This window comes from Moschus berezovskii, chromosome 17 (genome assembly GCF_049115385.1).
Source record: "Moschus berezovskii isolate FMDL1 chromosome 17, NW_MosBer_1.0, whole genome shotgun sequence".
NCBI classification, from domain to species: Eukaryota; Metazoa; Chordata; class Mammalia; order Artiodactyla; family Moschidae; genus Moschus; species Moschus berezovskii.
The window spans coordinates 15415245-15435541 of NC_142476.1; the positions used below are offsets into that span (position 1 = coordinate 15415245).

Sequence of the window (20297 nt, forward strand, 5' to 3'; positions counted from 1 at the left end):
GTAGGCTCAGAGAGGATGGAATGACGTATTCAAAGTGCTGAAAGAGACAACCAACCAAGAATGCGGTTGACCCTTGAACAAGTTAGAGGGACTGACCTCCCACCACCATGCAGAAACAAATGTGCGTATAACTCTGCAGTTCTACAGATTGTGTTACTCTAGTATGTACTTATCGAAAAAATCCATGTATAAGTGGATCTGCACAGTGCAAACCTGCATTGTTCAAGGGTCAGCTATAGTAAACCCAGAAAAGTTGTCCTTCAGAAATAAGTGAGATAAAGACTTTCCCAAACAAATAAAAACTGAAGTGGTTCATCAGTGCTGTGCCTGCCTTACAAGAACTGTTGAAAGGACTTCTTCAGCCTGAAATGAAAGGATGCTAACTATGAAAACATATGGAAAGAGACAACACCCTGGCAAAGGCAAATAAATATACAGTCAGATTCAGAATGCTCTGATACTGTAATATGGTGTCTTGTTAAGTACTTAACTCTAGTATAAAGGGTGAAGAAGAAAAGTATTACAGATAGCTATAGCAACAATAATTTTTAGATCCACAGAATAAAAATGTAAAGTGTGACATGAAAAACGTAAAATGTGTGTGGGAGGAATAGACGGGTAGAGTTTTTATATCTGATCAAAGTTAGGTTCAAAATAACTGCTGTATCTCTAGGATTTTCCAGGTAAACCTCAGGGTAACCACAAAACAAAAACCTGTAGTAGACACACACAAGATAAAGGAAGGGAATCAACGGTGTACTGCTATGGAAAATGATGAACTCACGAAGGAAGACAGCACGAGAGGAACTGCAAAACAGGCAACAGTGAGCCAGCCTGTGCTTGACTAGTTAGGTCTTCCGATGCAGGGTGCGAGTGTACTGAGGACTGTGATAATCTCTCGATGAAGTGACCTTGTTATTAGATGATGACCTTGTCCTCTCACAGTTTTTGATTTAGTCTGTTTTGACCAATATATATATGTGTGTGTGTACACACGTGTGCACACACAGACACAGGCACGCACACACACACACACATACGTGCATGCACACACACAGACACACACGGGCATGTGCGCACACACAGACATACACACAAACCCCTCTGCTCTCTCTTGGTTTTCATTTGTTTGCATGGAGTATCTTTCCGTTGGTTCATTTTGAGCCTATGTATGTTTTTTGAGTTGAAGTGAGTATCATATAGGCAGCATTTGGTTGGGTTTTGTTTTCTTATCTGTTCAGTCACTATGTGCCTTTTCATTGGATAATTTAATCTATTGGTGAATTTAGTCTGTTTACATTTAAAGTAGAAGGCATATATGATTGAGTAGATTAGAAAATAAGATCCAACTCTACGCTGCCTACAAGATACTTTTATTAAGTCAAATGGACCTAATAGACATATAACATTCTAACAGCAGCAAAATCTACGTTTTTCTTGAGTATACCTGGAACATTCTCCAGAATAGACCGTATGTTAGGTCATAATATAAGTCTCAGCAAATTTTAAAGATTGAAAATACCTTTACCAACCACAGTGGTTTGAAACTATGAATCAGTAACAACAGGAAAAGTGGGAAATTCACAAGTATGTAGAAATTAAACAACACACTCCTGAGCAACCAGTGGGCCAGAGATTAGATCAAAAGGGAAATTAAAAAATATTGAAACAAATGAAAATGGAAATAAGAAAACTGATGCGATGCAGCAAAAGCGATGCTCAGAGGACAGTTTATAGCAATAAGTGCCTACGTTACGAAAAAAGAAAGATCTCGGACAACCTGACTTTATACTTTAAGGAACTAGAAAAAGAACAAACAAAGCCCCAAATCACTTGCGCTTCAGAATCACAACGGACAGGGACTGCAGCCATGAAATGAGAAGATAGTTGCTTCTTGTCAGGAAAGCGATGACAAACCTAGACAGTGAGTTGAAAAGCAGAGACATTACTCTGCTGACAAAGGTCCGTATAGTCAAGGCCATGGTCTTCCCAGTGGTCATGTACAGTCGTGAGAGCTGGACCATAAAGAAGGCAGAACACCAGAGAATTGATACCTTAGAACTGTGGTGCTGGAAGCGATTCCTGAATGTCCCTTGGACAGCAAGGAGATCAAACCAGTCAATCGTAAGGGAGATCAACCCTGAATATTCTCTGGAAGGACTAATGCTGAAACTGCAGCTCTAGTCTTTTGGTTGTTGGATGCGAACAGATGACTCATTGAAAAAGTCCCTGATTCTGGGAAGGACTAAGGGCAGAGGGAGAAGAGGGTGTTGGGATGAGATGGCTGGACGGCATTGCTAATCCAGTGAAAATGAACTTGGGCATATGGTGAGGGACAGGGAATCTTGGCGCACTGCCGTCCATGGGGCCGTAGAGTTGAACACGACTGGGCGACCGAACAGCAACAACAAAAGCCTCAAGTTACAGAAGGAGATGACAAAGATCAGAGCAGAAATATATGAAATAGAGAATAGAAAAACAGTAGGAAAGAGAAAACATAATAATCGTATCTTTTGGAAAGAGAAAATCATGAAGAAATAGAAAATCTAAGCAGACCAAGGAGGTTGAATTAGTAATCAAAAACCTCCCAACAAAGAAAACCTAAGACCAGATGACTTCAGGAGTGAATTCTGCTGAACATTTGAAGGAGAAACTAGTGCCAGGTTTTATTACATTCTCCCAAAAAATTGAAGAGCGGGGAACACGCCCAAACTAATTTTTATAAGACCAGTATTACCTTGATACTAAAGCCAGATGAGAATACTAAATAAAAGTAACCTACAAGCCAGGATCGCTGATGAATGTAGGTGCAGATGAAACTGGACTTTTATCTTTCAGAAGTCACAAAAGTTACCTTGAAATGGATTAAAGCCTTAAAATGTGAAATTATAAAAATCCTAGAAGAAAACAAATGATAAGTCCATTGACATCAGTCTTGGCAGTAATTTTTTTGGATATGACACCAAAGCAGCAGCAACAGAAGCAAAAAGCAAGTAGAACTGTATCAAACGAAGAGGCTCTGCACAGCAGATAAGCAGGAAGTTGAAAAGGCAGCCTATGGAATGGGATAAAATGTTTGCAAACCATGTACCTGAGGACTGAATACCTCAAATATTAGCAACCTCATTCAATAGCAACAAGCCAAATGATCAAGTTAAAAAAATGGGCATGTTCATGGATTGGAAGAATAAATAATGTAAAAATGAGTATACTACCCAAAGTAATTTATACATTCAATGCAATCCCTATCAAGCTACCAACGATATTTTTCACAGAACTAGAACAAATAATCTCACAATTTATATGGAAATACAAAAAACCTCGAATAGCCAAAGCAATCTTGAGGAAGAAAAATGGAACTGGGGGAATTAACCTGCCAGACTTCAGGCTCTACTACAAAGCCACAATCATCAAGACAGTATGGTACTGGCATAAAGACAGAAATATAGATCAACGGAACAAAATAGAAAGCCCAGAGATAAATCCACGCACCTATGGACACCTCATCTTTGACAAAGGAGGCAAGAATATAAAATGGAGAAAAGACAGTCTCTTTAACAAGTGGTGCTGGGAAAACTGGTCAGCCACCTGTAAAAGAATGAAACTAGAACACTTCCTAACACCATACACAAAAATAAATTCAAAATGGATTAGAGAGCTAAATGTAAGACCAGAAACTATAAAACTCCTAGAGGAGAACGTAGGCAAAACACTCTCCGACATAAATCACAGCAGGATCCTCCAAGACCCACCTCCCAGAATATTGAAAATAAAAGCAAAAATAAACAAATGGGACCTAATTAAAATCAAAAGCTTCTGCACAGCAAAGGAAACTATAAGTAAGGTGAAAAGACAGCCTTCAGAATGGGAGAAAATAATAGCAAATGAAGCAATGGATAAAGGATTAATCTCCAAAATATACAAGCAGCTCCTGCAGCTCAATTCCAGAAAAATAAATGACCCAATCAAAAAATGGGCCAAAGAACTAAACAGACATTTCTCCAAAGAAGACATACAGATGGCTAACAAACACATGAAAAAATGCTCAACATCCCTCATAATCAGAGAGATGCAAATCAAAACCACAAAGAGATACCATTTCACACCAGTCAGAATGGCTGCTATCCAAAAGTCTACATGCAATAAATGCTGGAGAGGATGTGGAGAGAAAGGAACCCTCTTACACTGTTGGTGGGAATGCAAACTAGTACAGCCACTATGGAGAACAGTGTGGAGATTCCTCAAAAAACTGGAAATAGAACTGCCATATGATCCAGCAATCGCACTCCTGGGCATACACACCGAGGAAACCAGAATTGAAAGAGACACATGTACTCCAATGTTCATTGCAGCACTGTTTATAATAGCCAGGACATGGAAGCAACCTAGATGTCCATTTGCAGACGAATGGATAAGAAAGCTTTGGTACATATACACAATGGAGTATTATTCAGCCATTAAAAAGAATACATTTGAATCAGTTCTAATGAGGTGGATGAAACTGAGCCTATTATACAGAGTGAAGTGAGCCAGAAAGAAAAACACCAGTACAGTATACTAACGCATATATATGGAATTTAGAAAGATGCAAATGATAACCCTGTATACGAGACAGCAAAAGAGACACACATGTATAGAACAGTCTTTGGGACTCTATGGGAGAGGGTGAGGGTGGGATGATTTGGGAGAAGGGCATTGAAACACGTATGTTGTCATATGTGAAACGAATCACTAGTTCAGGGTCAATGCATGTTATAGGATGCTCGGGGCTGGCATGCGGGGATGACCCAGAGGGAGGATAAAGGGAGGAGGGAGGTGGGAGGGGGGTTCAGGAGGGGGAACTTATGTAAACCTGGGGCGAATTCATGTCAATGTATGGCAAAACCAACCAATATAATATTGTAAAATAATTTGCCTCTAATAAAAAATAAATTAATTACCAAAAAAAAAAAATGGGCAGAGGACTTGAGCAGACATTTCTCCAAAGAAAAGATAACAATAGCCAACAAGTACATGAAAGGATTCTCAGTGTCATAATTATCATGGAAATGCAAATCAAAACCTTAATGAGATATTATCTCAGACCTGTTAAAATAGCTGTTACAGAGACGAGAGAGGACAGGGATGTGGAGGAAAGGGAACCCTGACTCACTGCTGGTCGGAAGGTATAGATGTAGCCACTGCGGACAACAGTCTGGAGGTTCCTCAGAAATTAAAAATAGAGCTACCATGTGGTCCAGCAGTCCCACCTCTGGGTGTTTATCCAGCGAAGATGCAATCACTGTCTTGCAGAGATACCTGCCCCTCATGCTCATCGTGGTATTATTCTCAGTAGTCAAGGTATGGAAACATGGACCTGGTGGCCCAGTGGTGAAGAACCCGCCTGCCAGTACAGGGCACATGGTCTGGGAAGATCCCACAGGTGGCCGGGCAACTCAGCCCGCGTGCCAGAGCTGCTGAGCCCTTGTGCCCTCGAGCTGGAGCTCTGCAGCAGGAGAAGCCGCTGCAGTGAGAAGCCCCTCTCCCTGCAAGTAGAGAGGAGCCCCTGCTTGCCGCAGCTGGAGAAAGCCTGAGTGCTGCAGTGAAGACCCGGCGCAGCCAAACATAAGAAAATAAAATCAGAAAGAGAAGAGACGGAAACAGCCTAAGTGTCCATCCTTGGTTAAAGGGAATGTGGTGTAATCCATGTCTGATGGAGTAGTTATTCTGCCCTAGAAGGATGGAAGGCTGCCTTGCCACTGGCAACAGCATAGGTGAACCTGGAGGACAGTTTACTCCGTGAAATAAGTTAGTGAGAAAGATAGGTAGTATTGTGAGCTCACTCGTATGTGAAGTCTGGAATCACTGGGCTTGCAGAGCCCGAGGGAGGCACAGCTCCTGAGGCCTTGTGGCCTACAGCCCAAGCTCTGCAATGAGAGAAGCCACTGCAAAGAGCCCCAGTAGTTGCCCGGGGCTGGGTGGTGGTGGGAGATGTTGGCCCAAGGGCAGAGCTCTCAGTTATGAGATGAGTAAGTTCCAGGGGGTTGATGAACAGCATGGTGAACAAGCACTATGTTGGGTCTTTGAAAGTTGCCACAAGAGTAGGGCCATGACGATAACAAAAGCAGCACATGAGTAACTGTGGGAGATAAATGATCAGTTAACTAACGCTTATTGTGGTAAAGATTTCACAGTATCTATGTTTCTCTAATCATCTCATTGTACACCTTAAGCTGACGGAGTGTTGTAGGTCAATTATATGTCAGCAAAGCTGGGAGAATTGTAATTTTAATTGTAGTTATCTAATTCCACGCTTTTCTGTCCCTCCCCTTTCTCCCCTCCACACATAATAGTATATGTGAAAAAAGGATACTAGATTGGCCAAAAGATTTGCCTGGGGTTTCCATAAGATGTTATGGAAAAATCTGAATGAACTTTTTTGGCCAACCCAGTATACGGTACACTTGGATAAACAGGTAAGGCTGTTCTTTCAGATAATCCCAGAGAGACAGGGGAGGAGCGGAAGGCAGGAGAAGAGGGAAATTGATTCTTTTATTTTTCAATACCTCCTGCCTCTGATTACAGACAGAAAGTGTTGTTATTTATAGGTGTGAGGCCAGGACTTAAGCCGCCTAATTTCGTAATTAATGTTCCCATTCATTTATTTTATTTTTCACTCCTATAGTATTCAGATGTATGCAGTAGATTTTCTACTGTGAATGCATTTTTAAAATGCATTTAGCATGACTCAATATAACATTTAATGCTCATGAATTTTACAGAGAAAAATAAAACCACTTCCCTTTTTTTTTATTAGCTTTCGATCAGCAGTTCTCCTCTTAACCACTCTTCTGTTCGGGCTCTCTCTGCATCACACACGCCTCGGGAGCCTCAGCTCTGAGTGCATCTGCCAGTTTATCTCTTGCACCTTGGCCCTTGGATGGTGAGGGGGAAATACCCCTTTGTTGCCCTTACACACTAGGCTGGACACCCAGCAAACCGTGTACCTAGCCGTGCCCGGAGCATTTACTTCACACCTCCTCCTCAAGGCTCCAACAACTTCCCCTCTTCGCGGAGAGCTTCGTTCCTGCTACCCACACTAAATAATCAGCAGTTTTTTTACGCAAAAACTCGTAAGTTCGTACGCCAGATTCTAAAGTCTCCCTGGACTCAGATCTCCTCTCCCCCTCTCCTTTCCCTAACAGTGGGAAACGTTCTCAGCTTCTGTCCAAGCCCCTCTTGCTCAGGGTTCCCTCTTGCTGCCTCTTCAGGGACCTTTTGTCCTTTCTGATGATCCCCATGCTCACTTCAGCACGTTCAGGTCTGCGCAGTGTAAAGGAAGCAGCGTCCAACCAACCTGCCTGGCTTCATCTCTGCCCTCCTGTCTGCACTTTCCTCTCCCCCATACAGTCCCTTCGGTAAGTTGCCTGCATACACTGTGCCTCCGTTTCCTCGTATTCCATCTTACTGGTCTGCTTCTTCTCGTCCTGCCGTCGGAGCTGATTTTACGGTGTGGCTTATGCTTTACATAAGGTTGCCATTTTTTAGCCCCGATCTTGCTCAGTTTTCTGCCATGTTTATGTGAGCAGTTTTTGGAAATACTCTCTTCCCTTGACTTTCATAAACACAGGCTAACAGTATTCTCCAAACACTGCTGTTGTTCCTCCTCCCTTGTTTTAGTTGCTTCCTCTCATACTTTAGTGGTTTAGTCATTTAGTTGTGTCTGACTCTTGTGACCCCAGGGACTATAGCCCGCCAGGCTCCTCTGTCCATGCGATTCTCCAGGCAAGAATACTGGAGCGGGTTGCCATTTCCATCTTCAGAGGCTCTTCCCGACCCAGGAGTGGAACCTGAGTCCCCTGCGTTGCACGCGGATTCTTTACTCCTGAACCACTGTGGGTGCATTTTAAATGCTCTAGTCGGGCCACTGTCCTTCCGGCTTCATCCCTTGACAGTCTCTCTTCTACTTTACATTCCAGATTATTACTTTTTTTCTTTCAGTTCCAAATATTTTCTTCTTTTAACCTCCGAAACTTGGTGCATACTGTCTCTCCATTCTGGAATGTTCTCTGCCCACTTAATAGCCCAAGTCGACCTGTGCTTGTCTAAGTCAGGTGTTAGTTTGCATGTGCTTTTCCCTCCTGAGTGGTCTAGTGACTTTGTAAATTAGCATGGATTCCCTTGTGCTGCCTGTCCTGTAGGTTTATTTTAGTGTGCTGTAGGTTTAGGCAAGACCATGCCTGTGTTCAGTGGTGTCTGACTCTCTGCGACCCCATGGACTGTACCTTGCCAGGCTGGTCTCTGTCCATGGAATTCTGCAGGCAAGAATACTGGAGTGGGTGCTGTTTCCTCCTCCAGGGGACCTTCCTGACCCAGGGATTGAACCCTTGCCTCCTGCATCTTGTGCGTTGCAGGCGGATTCTTTACCGTGCTGAGCCATTGGGGAATCCTAGACGCCCTCCTTTTCAGTATGTTGGAGAGACCAGTCGTGTGTAGTTCACCGTTATGTCTCCATGGGTGAAGGATTTTCTGTAATGATTCCTGCTCATTTGTATTCAGGAGACATCACCATTCTTTTGTCAGGAACATTTTGAAATGATAAGCCAGGGGATTTTCGAGTTCGAGCATTCCTGCAGGATACCTTGTTGGCCCAAAAACCTAGACAGCTCTGTGGAGTCTTCTCCATGTATGCTGTAGGGCCTTGGAGGGCAGGGCTTTCTCCTGTTTCTTTAGCGTTGAGTAGATCTTTGAATAAAGTAAATCAAACTTAAGTTAAATGGGACAGAGAAATGCACTGATTGTGGAAATGATTTAAAGTAGCTGCTCCTCAGATCGCAACTGAAGATGGTCTAGTCTCTGCTATCAGCTAGCCTTACAATTAAGACACGCTTCTCATTGTTTTGGCTTCAGTTTCCTCATTCGTCAAGTTCTGACTTTACCAGGTAGATGAATAAACACTGAAGGTATAATCAAGCAAAACACTAATATTATATATTTTGCCTACTCAAAAGTGTGTAGTCTCTGAACCGTGGTTTATAAATGCACAGTTTTAAAATATTCATCTATGAATTCCACAGAATTAAGTAAATGTTACTTATTTGTATAAATCAACATTCCTCCTGCATTAAAAAATAGTATATTCAAATCACAATATTTTAAGTTATTTTAATTTTGGTTTTTAGTTTCAGGCCAGAAAATGTGAAAGGTCTGGTTGTAAAGGAAAATTTTACTACATTTTTCTCAGTTTACATTAGAAAAAGCCTCAGTCTTCAGGGGTTTGGAATGCTTGCAGTGGTGATGCACAAATAACACAGTAAACGCTCTTCTTCCAACTTTACCGATTTAATAAAAATTTGTATATTTTTCTTACTACACTGTAACGTTCTTTTATTAAAATAAGAGATGAATTGTGTTTGTGTAAAAACCAAGTTATGTGTTCTTCCTCTACTGTTTACTTGGCTTCCGGATCGTTGGTGGCACAGTTTCTTTTTAAACTAAGTTGCAGAGTCTCCTCTGAGTGGTGGCAGGACCCTGGAAAGAAGACAGTCGCAGAGTGTTCCAGGCGTCAGGGGCAGTGCTTTACCTGCCAGCCGTTCCCATCCTCTCACCCGTGAAATCAGCATAAAAGGGACCTAACTTTGCCAGATCAGATCCCATATCTGGAGAGTAATCCTCAGGGAACAGAAAATTTCAGTCTCTGCGCATCCGTTTGAAACTTGGGTTATTACTGCTTTCAGAGCTCCTTTGTTTCTTTCCCTGCAATACTTGTGAGCCGTTGCTGCCAAGATGTGTCAGGTGCAGCGTAACCAACCACGCAGGCAGAAGCTAAGGGAACCCACTCCAGATACGCAGGCGCGCGGTTAGAGTACATTGTTGGGTGCTGAAGTGTGATGCTCACTGACTGAAGAGAAAAGAAATAGGCTATTTCCCACTACGTGACTAAACCGATGGTTGCTTTCTGCATGTATTCGCTTATCTTCTCTGAAAGAACAGACGGGACAGAATAAAGCCACATAGTGAGTAAGGGATGAAGAAAAGTGACAGACTAAAATAAACATAATTAGGTAAAAACAGATAACAGGGCGGACGATCAGGGCTGATCAACAAGATGAACATCCTTGTTTGAAGATTTAAGTGCAAGGAATCTGTCAAATGGTGGTGGTGGTTGTGTAGTCGCTGAGTTGTGTCCGATTCTTTGCAACCCCATGGACTGCAGCACAGCAGGCTCTTCTGTCCTCCACTACCTCCAGGAGTTAGCTCAAATGCTTGTCCTTTGAGTCAGTGACGTTATCCAACCATCTCATTGTCTGCCACCCCGCTTCTCCTTTTGCCTTCAGTCTTTTTCCAGGGTCTTTTCCTAAGTCGGTTCATCACATCAGGTGGCCAAAATATTGGAGTTTCAGCTTCAGCATCAGCCCTTCCAATGAATATCCAGGACTGATCTCCTTTAGGATTGACTGGGTGGATCTCCTTGCAGTCCAAGGGACTCTCAAGAGTCTTCTCCAGCACCACAATCTGAAAGCATCAGTTCTTTGGCGCTCTGTCTTCTTCATAGTCCAGCTCTCACAACCATAAATGATGACTGGAAAAAACATAGCTTTGACTGTATGGACTTTTTTTTGGCAAAGTCACATGTATTTTTTAATATGCTGTCTAGATCTGTCATAGCTTTCCTTGCGAGGAGCAGACATCTTTTAATTTCGTGGCTGCTACACTGTCTGTGGTGCTTTTAAGGCCCAAGGAAATAAGATTCGTCACTTCTTCTACTGTTTCAGTTTACTCGCTCAGTCGCGTCCGACTCTTTGCGACCCCACGGTCTGCAGCACGCCAGGCCTCCCTGTCTATCTCCAACTCCTGGAGCTTGCTCAAACTCATGTCCATCGAGTAGTTGATGCCATCCAGCCATCTCGTCCTCTGTCGTCCTCTTCTCCCACCTTCAGTCTTTCCCAGCATCAGGACCTCTTCCAGTGAGTCAGTGCTTCGCATCAGGTGGCCAAAGTATTGGAGCTTTAGCTTCAGCATCAGTCCTTCCAGTGAACACCCCCGACTGATTTCCTTTAGGATGGACTGGTTTAATCTCTTTGCAGTTCAAGGGACTCTCAAGAGTCTTCTCCAACACCATGTTCAAAAGCAACAATTATAGTCCAACCTTCACACCCATACATGACTATTGGAAAAACCATAGCTTTGACTACACGGACCTTTGTCGGTAAAGTAATGTCTCTGCTTTTTAATGTGCTGTCTAGGTTGGTTATAGCTTTTCTTCCAAGAATCAAGTGTCTTTTAATTTCATGGTTGCAGTCACCATCTGCAGTGATTTTGGAACCCAGGAAAATAAAGTCTTTCACTGTTTCCAGTGTTTCCCCATCTATTTGACATGAAGTTATGGGACCAGATGCCATGATCTTAGTTTTCTGAATGTTGAGTTTTAAGGCAACTTTTTCACTCTCCTCTTTAACTTTCATCAAGAGGCTCTTTAGTTTTCTTCACTTTCTGGGTGGTGTCATCTCAGTATCTGAGGTTATTGATATTTCTTCCGGCAAACTTGATTCCAGCTTGTGCTTCATTTCCCCATCTATTTGCCTTGAAATGATAGGACTGGATGCCGTGATCTTAGTTTTTTGAATGCTGAGTTTTCAGCCAGCTTTTTCACTCTCCTCTTTCACCTTCATCGAATGGTAAATAGAAATAGAAGGGATATTGAAAGTACTCACATTGAAACTCTCTAACTCTGTTATTTATAAGGGGCTATTCTACATTTCTGCATGATGACTTTTTAATAGGGCCATCATGTATTGTGTTAATTTATCAAGATAACTTTTGTTTAATATTTCATGAAGAATCCATCATATACTTTTTTATGAGATTCAAATCCTAATAGCTACCATTTTTGATAAAACTGCCCCATAAACACATACACACATACATACGCTTGCACATCTAAATGTTTTCCAGAATAATTTCCACAGGACATTAACATCTAAGTATTTTTAGGTGATCTGTACATGTCACGGGCTTCCCAGGTGGTGCTAGTGGTAAGTAACCTGCCTGCCAAAGCAGGAAATGCAAGAGATGCAGCTTCGATCCCTCTGTTGGCAAGATCCCCTGGAGAAGGGAGTGGCAGCTGACTCCAGTGTTCTTGCTTGGAGAATTTCACAGACTGAGGAGCCTGGCAGGCTCCAGTCCATGCGGTCGCAGGGTCAGACACACCTGAGCCGCTGACACTAACATGTCATAATCATTTAAAAAGTATACACTTTGTTTTACATAAAGGCGTAGTCATTTACTATCAGCGCCATAGATTTGTAGTGCGTCATTCTTCAGTCCGGTTCAGTCGCTCAGTCGTGTCCGACTCTCCGCGACCCCATGAATCACAGCACGCCAGGCCTCCCTGTCCATCACCAACTCCCGGAGTTCACTCAAACCCACGTCCATCGAGTCGGTGATGCCATCCAGCTATCTCATTCTCTGTTGTCCCCTTCTCCTCCCGCCTCCAATCCCTCCCAGCATCAGACTCTTTTCCAGTGAGTCAACTCGTCGCATGAGGTGGCCAAAGTATTGGAGTTTCAGCTTTAGCATCAGTCCTTCCAATGAACACCCAGGATTGATCTCCCTTAGAATGGACTGGTTGGATCTCCTTGCAGTCCAAGGGACTCTCAAGAGTCTTCTCCAACACCACAGTTCAAAAGCATCAGTTCTTCGGCGATCAGCCTTCCTCACAGGCCAACTCTCACATCCATACGTGATCACGGGAAAAACCATAGCCTTGACTAGACGGACCTTGGTTGGCAAAGTAATGTCTCTGCTTTTTAATATACTATCTAGGTTGGTCATAACTTTCCTTCCAAGGAGTAAGCGTCTTTTAATTTCATGGCTGCAGTCAGCATCCACAGTGGTTTTGGAGCCCAAAAAAATGAGGTCTGACACTGTTTCCACTGTTTCCCCATCTATTTCCCATGAAGTGATGGGACCAGATGCCATGATCTGCTTATGTAAGATTTTTAAGTGATTTTTATGTTAACCTATGTAGTAATTTTTTTATTCCTTAACAAAAAGGTTAATTGTAGAAAACATGCTTTTTTTAAGTTCAAATATTTGAAAAAAATCTTTTGATCTTAGTAAGTAATACAGCAAGAGAAGCCAGCTCATGCTCAAAATGTTGCCAGGTATCTATTGAGTTTTGAAATTAAAAACTCAAAATTATGCATCATTGGACTGTACTTTTAAAAAAGCAGTATAGTATAGTGAAAATAATGGGATTGAACTGTAACTTTTCACTGACTGGGTACATCAAGTGGTATCTTTGATCTCACAAGCCTTTTACCTGGAGTGGAATTCAAATCCTGTTTATCAGTGATGGTTGCTACTTACACTGGGCTTTCAAAGGCTTTTTTAGAAGTAGTATTATCCATTGCACAGTATCCTTTTAAAACACATTTGCAGTAGTCAGAAGTATGTTTTTGACAGAATTAAAAAATATGTAGCCAAAATATTTCTTAGTGATCATTAAAATGGCTTCTTTTTATTATGCTAAGTAGGAGAGAAATATTGTTAAGAAATACTGAAAATGAAAAACCAGTGGGAATATTTATAAAACATTCATTTTTATATATGAATAACTGGATATAATAGAAAAATATCTCTAAAATGTCCCGAAATGTCAATTGTATTTTAAATAAGCTTGATGATGTATGCCTACCAACTTATCTATTATTTTAAAAACTGACTTATAGAATTGCATATGTGGGATTTCAAAAGTGAAACTTTGTGTAAAATAAACATTATTACAAAATTTATACATTTTTTTGAGATTTTATTTTACTTTATTTTTCATTTTTTAAAAATTGAATTATAGTTGATATTCTGGGGAAGGAGCCTGGAGGGCTATAGTCCATGGTGTCGCAAAGAGTTGGACGCAACTGAACAATTAACACACACACATATGTAGTTGATACACAGTAAATTTAAGTTATAGGTGTTCAGCATGGTGAGTCACAGTTTTTAAAGGTTACATTCCATTTATAGTTACTGCAAAACAGCTGGCTCTATTCCCCATGTTGTATGGCACGTCCTTGCAGCTTACTTATTTTGGATAGAGCAGTTTGTCTCTCTCAACACCACACCCCTGCCTTGCCCCTCCCTTTTGCCTCTCATTTGTAACCGCTCATTTGTTTGTATATCTGTGAGTCTGTTTCTTTTTTGTTACATTCATTGGTTTCATTTTTTAGAGTCCACATATAAGTGATATCATATTGTATTTGTCTTTCTCTGTCTGACTTACTTTACTTAGCATAATACCCTCCAAGGCCATCTGTGTTGCCTCAGATGGCAAAATTTCATTCTCTTTTCTGGCTGAGCAGTATTACAACATTGTGTGTGTATGTGTGTTAAATTGTGTGTGTGTGTATGCATGCACACACATACACACCACAGCTTATTCATCCACTCATCTGTTGATGGATAGTTAGGTTGCTTCCAAATCCTGGCAATTGTAAATAGTGCTCCTGTGAACATTGGGGTTTATGTATCTTTTCAAATTAGTGTTTTTGGCTGTTTTTTTTTGGTATATACCCAGGAGTGGAATTGCTAGATCATTGGTAGCTCTGCTTTTAGTTTTCCGAGGAATCTCTGTTCTGTTTTCCATAGTGGCTATACCAATTTACAGTCCCCTCAGTGGTGTAGGGCAATTCCCGTTTCTCCACATCCTTGCCAACATTTGTTCTCTTTGGTGATGGCCATTCTGACAGGTGTGAGGTGATATCTCACTGTGGTTTTCGTTTGCATTTCTCTGATTCACGACGTTGAGCATCTTTTCATGTGTCTGTTGGCCATATGCGTGTCCTCCTTGGGAAAAATGTCTATTTAGGATTTTAAGTGGCAATTTAAGGTGATGTAGTTTGGCCTAGTTTCTGTGGGCTGTAATATATTTATTACATATTTACCACATTTATATGTTTTTCAAATTAAAACCAGTATATTAAGTGGAGTTAAATCTGAAAATTTATATTTGAGAATCTTAATGTCCAAGGTGTATAAATCAAAAATGAGTTGCTTTTGATTTGTAATAGTTTGACCAAATTATTCATTTTATTGTTGCTGTTCTAAAGGTCATTAAAACCCTTAAACTCTCAAAATATTTAATTTTGAACCTCATCGATTACAAATATTTAAAGAAAAAAATTTTAATTATTTTAAAAACGTAGCTCTGACAATCTTAAGAGTATTTGAACTAGACTGTTGCCATGGCTGCGTTGTTTTCTCCGTGTAACGCCCTGTGTCAATCATTTACAGATCCGGAGGTGCTGTGGAAGTTCCCAGAGGACTTTGCAGACCAGGTTGGAACCACATCATTTTTAAAAAGCATTTAAAATTGAACATTGATGATTATTACTGCTGTTCCTGCTACTACTGGTTTTGAAGCTACTGCTGCGTTTGGATCACTATAAGTGTTTTCTCTTGGTCAGCTCTGAGAATAGAAAGCCGTGTATGGGGAGTATCTGGAAAATGTTTGGAAGTTGCCAGCAAGATGGGTAATGCAGAGGCCCGTCTTGAAGCTAATAGGAAGTGAATATTCACAGTTTCCGTGTGTTTTTACACTCTTTTAGTGTATCTGTGGAAAATATATTTAGAAATACTTAAGCATTTCCCCATCAGAAAGACCTGATTGTACGGTTCTTTGAGGAATACCCTTTTGTCAGTAAAACAGAAGGGTGCTACTTAGCTCTTTCTTAGCTCTGTAAGTAAGACAGTAAGAAGTAGTAACTGTTGTGACTAAGAGACCAGTTCTGCCCTTGTTTATTGGGATCATTAATATATATAAGTTGAACTGGCATTATTTCCTTATTTTAAAATAATTCTTATTTTTAGCTTTATTTTCTTAAAAGAAAACAGGAAACTTCAAAATGAATTTACTGTATTTGTATTATAAGTGTAATCTTCTCTAGTTCCTTAAGTATTTAGTGTGACCAAAACTGAATTATTTTGACATGATGTGTGTAAATAAAAAATCCTTATAGTTTATATTATGGATTTATCATTTTGAAGTGAATTATATGGGTAACCATACACATTTACATTTTTACACAAAATACTACTCTTTCTGGAAATCTGATGAGCAGATTCCCTTTTTTTTTGTCTGCAAAGAAATGGGGTGAAACAATTTTGTCACTGTTAAAATTATAAAATTATAACACTACAAGCTTAAGCATGTTAAGTTCACAGATATAATTTACAAAAATGAAAGCTGATAAAAGTATTCATTTTAAAGCAGTTCATTCAGAAATATGCAGACGTGATTTTGATGTGGAAGAATAATTTATAACATGTGAAAATCAGTATCTAAGATTAGGAAATTTTGCTGAAAAAGTGAGTTCAGTGAGCATGTTAAATATTAGTTAGATTGACTGTTGTTTCACATAATAAGATAGTATGTGCTTTTAATTTGTCTTTAGCCTTTTGGAGAAAGAATAGACTTATAAGTATTTTAGGTATGTAAGTCCAGACAGTGAAGACGGGATTTGTACATATGAGGCTTCATTGGGTTTGTTCCTCAGCAATGGGAAGTTACTTCCCTTGGATCTGCCTTTAATGTAGGAGTTCAGTTTAGTAGTTCAGTCATGTCCGACTCTTTGCGACCCCATGGACTGCAGCACGCCAGGCCTCCCTGTCCATCACCAACTCCTGGAGCTTGCTCTAACTCATGTCCATCGAGTTGGTGATGCCATCCAACCATTTTATCCTCTGTTGTCCCTTTTTCCTCCTGCTTTCAATCTGTCCCAGCATCAGGGTCTTTTCCAGTGAGTTGGTTCTTCACATCAGGTGCTGAAAGTATTGGAGTTTCAGCTTCAGCATCAGTCCTGAAAGCAATGAATATCCAGGACTGGTTTCCTTTAGGGTTTGATCTCCTTGCAGTCCAAGGGACTCTCGAAAATCTTCTCCAGCACCACAGTTCAAAAGCATCAGTTCTTTGGCGCTCAGCTTTCTTTATAGTCCAGCTCTCACATCCATACATGACTACTGGAGAAACCATGGCTTTGACTAGATGAACCTTTGTTGGCAAAGTAATGTCTCTGCTTTTTAATATGCTGTCTAGGTTTGTCTCAGCTATGCAGGAGACCTGGGTTCAATTCCTGGATTGGGAAGATCTCCTGGAGAGGGAAATGGCAACCCACTCCAGTGTTCTTGCCTGGAGAAACCCATGGACAGAGGAACCTGACAGGCTGTTGTCCATGGGGTCACAAGAATCAGACACGAGAGCCACTAAACCACCACAATGGGAAGTTAGGTTAGAGCCTTGCTGACTCATTTTACTGTTGTAAAATTCTGTTTCTCTCTTGGTCTTTCTAGTTCTCTCTGGTCTCACCTCCTGTCCAAATTCTTTATTTCCTTGCAATTTCTACCTCTTAAAACTGCCCCCGAGAATTCCTAGGGCATCTGGAGGCTCCTCACTTTGGGTTCGCCTAAGTGATGGCGTGCTTGTGGAGTTCAGCTGCAGTAAATTTTGCAGTGAGACAGACTGTTGCTGTTCCTCTTTGTGACTGATAAACTGGTGATAGGAATGTCTTAGCTGTTGCTTTGTTTCCCTCATTTGTGAGGTCAGGGGAGCATTAATAAGCCCTCACATACTTAGTGAAACACAGAAGCATTTGACCACGTAAAGTTGATGAGCATTCATAGCCCCCAGGATTTCAGGGCATAGCAGTTCTTGTAGACTTTCTGAAAGGAACTTTAGGTAGTATTTTGTTTAACGACTTCACTTTATATCTAAAGAAGCCACACTTCATGTGGGAATCCAGCCATGGGTTGTGAAGAATGGTTTTGTTATATACTTTTTGGCGAATATTCTGAATGCTACAGATGACCTGTGGTGCTAGTGGTAAACCTGCCCTCCAGTGCAGGAGATGTAAGAGACATGGTTTTGATCCCTGGGTCAGGAGGATTCCCTGGAGAAGGGCAAGGCAACCCCCTCCAGTACTCCTGCCTGGAGAATCTCGTGGACAGAGGAGCCTGGTGGGCTGCAGTCCATGGGGGTCACAAAGAGTCAGCCATGACAGAAGCGACTTAGCGCAGCACACAGCACTCTGTATTTGTTGTCGTATTTATCTTTTCCTGGTTTCGTATATGAATTGTCTACTTCTTCCTAAACAGCCTTTTCAGTGGATCTGAGATGCTTCAGTAAGGATAATTCTTTTTTAAAAAGCTTTGTTTAGCTCTGACCGTGTACCAGGCACTGTGCTAGGTGCTTATGTACATAATTGATTTTATCTTCATCCTTCCAGTACTGTTAGGAGATAGTATCAGTCCTGAAACTGAGACTTAAGTAAGAAACTGGCCTGATAACACACTGCTTAGAAGAGGCAGAGCTAAGACTTCAGGGCAGGTTTGTCTAACTCAGAAGCATGTGCTATTAACAAGTAAGGTATATTATTATTTATGCTTGGAATGCTGACCCAAGCCCTACTTGCTTATTTTAACTGTTTTTTAAAAAATTTAATATATGAAGTCCCCTATCCCCTGGTATCTTTATAATTGGAAAGCAGTGTGTTTTTTAATCCATGGAAGTAATATCAATTCATTTAGTCCTTTGGTTCTACCTCATGGAGCTCTTGATCCATCATAGGCATTTGTTTATTACATGGAAAGTAATAAAACAATTTTGATTTGGTTTCCTTCTTTTGGCAATAGAAGAACCAGTGGGACAACCCAAATCGCACTTTAGGAGGAGTTGTAATTGATTTCATTTTAGTTGTTTTTTTTTTGTTTGTTTGTTTTTACAGTGGGGAATTTTGTGTAAGGAGAGTGGGAGATGAAACTACAAACATAAATTGGGCTGGGTCTCGGCAACATTAAAGGCCTTGCTAAAGAGGTGGTCCTTCCAACGAACTTAAGGAGAGTGTGATATAACAAAACAAGTATCTTAGGAATATTAATTTGGAAAAGATTTCAATATGGATTGGTTGTGGGAGAAACTGGAAGCAAGGAAGTAAGTGACTTTGCCGGAGAGTAGCCGAGGAGCAACTAGGATCTGAAAGAGTTGGTTATGTTAGGAATGAAAAAGAGGAAGATTGGGTTGACCCTGAAGTAAATCGACCGCCAGCAGAGGTGGGTTTCTCTGGGATCCGCAGAGAGTTGCATCTTGAGGTCTGCAGCCTGAGCCCCGTGCAAGTCCCACAGGGCAGGCGAAGAAGAAGTGTTTTATAGAAGAGGGACAGGAAGTGGGGAGGGCCTGGAGACCCAGAGGCTGTGGCTCTGTGTTGGCTGAGCCCTGGCCAGACGGAAGCGGAGCTGGTCTTCTTCCTGCTGGGCTCTGTTGGGGCCTGAGAGCTCCCCCTTCTGGTCACCCCACTCTCTTTAGTTCTGGCTCCTGTTTATTAAGCTTTTGCAGGCGTGAAGTGGGGAGCCTGCACGCAGAGGGGTTCTGGGCTTCATGGGGTAGAGAAGCGAGGCGGAATTGCATTTTGGCACTTGAAGGAATGTTGAATTTTCTTCCATGCAAGTGGAGGGGACTTTGGGGATTCGGGAACAATGGGGTTGTGCACCCATAGGAGATGAGAGGTTGTGAGTGAATTAGAGGATTTACAGCCGGATTAAGTCGATGTCAGTTTCATGTCTTGCAAATGCATTGAGGACCGCGGCTGAGAAGATGGATGCGGGGAAACGCTGCCTTCCTGCTGCAGGCGACAGCGGTGGCTCCCGGTGCAGTCCGGAGACCGCCACCACTGCTGGATGAAAGGAGTAACGTTGTCTCTCTTTGCTGCCAGTCAAGCTGAGCTCTCCGTTGCTCTTATATTCCCGTGGTTCACATTTACCCTTCATAGCTCGATGCTGTTTTTTGCAGTACTTGACTTTTCGCCCGTACTTTCTGCTTGTCATCGTCATGGCTCACGTTTCTATAGCTCTGCTGTTTTCACACACCCTTGGCCTCGTAAGGCCATGGTTGGTCTGCATGTCTTGAGTAAGAGGCTTCAGTCTTTGTGAGCGAAATACACCTTTAAAGAATGGTCAGAAATCAAATCTCACACATGCTGGACTCAGGTCTGTGTCTGTACGAAGTGTTTTATCTCTCTTATTCCTCATTTGCAAAATAGGGCTGATTCTACTGTTCTGACAAAATGAGGATAAGAATGAAGTCTATGAAGCATAGTGCCTGGCACCCGGGAAATACTCCGTGATTGGCAGCCAGCAGGTTTATTATTATATTGTCAGGCCATGAATGTTTGTTAAGTTATGATGAGGATCAGATAGAACTGCTTTATGTAGAATGTTGTTTTTGTAGTTTGATGACTAGTTTGAGAATTTTGCTGCTTTGTAGACCTTTA

At 41.5% G+C, this 20297-nt stretch overlaps 1 protein-coding gene across 7 annotated transcripts in view; it reads left to right on the top strand.

Annotated features, from left to right (window-relative positions):
* The window catches only part of DENND1B (DENN domain containing 1B), a 273822-nt gene that overhangs the window by 73898 nt on the left and 179627 nt on the right, over positions 1-20297 (top strand). For 5 of the 7 annotated variants that reach the window (XR_008685007.2, XM_088845228.1, XM_055418975.2 and 2 more), the window contains one exon: positions 15271-15314. The exons of the other annotated variants lie outside the window; for them this stretch is intronic. Coding sequence is in view for 4 of the 5 variants with exons in the window: in XM_088845228.1 (XP_088701354.1) it covers positions 15271-15314 (44 nt within the window). In the remaining variant the exon portion in view is untranslated. The remainder of the gene's footprint in view (positions 1-15270; positions 15315-20297) is intronic. 7 annotated transcript variants of the gene reach the window in all.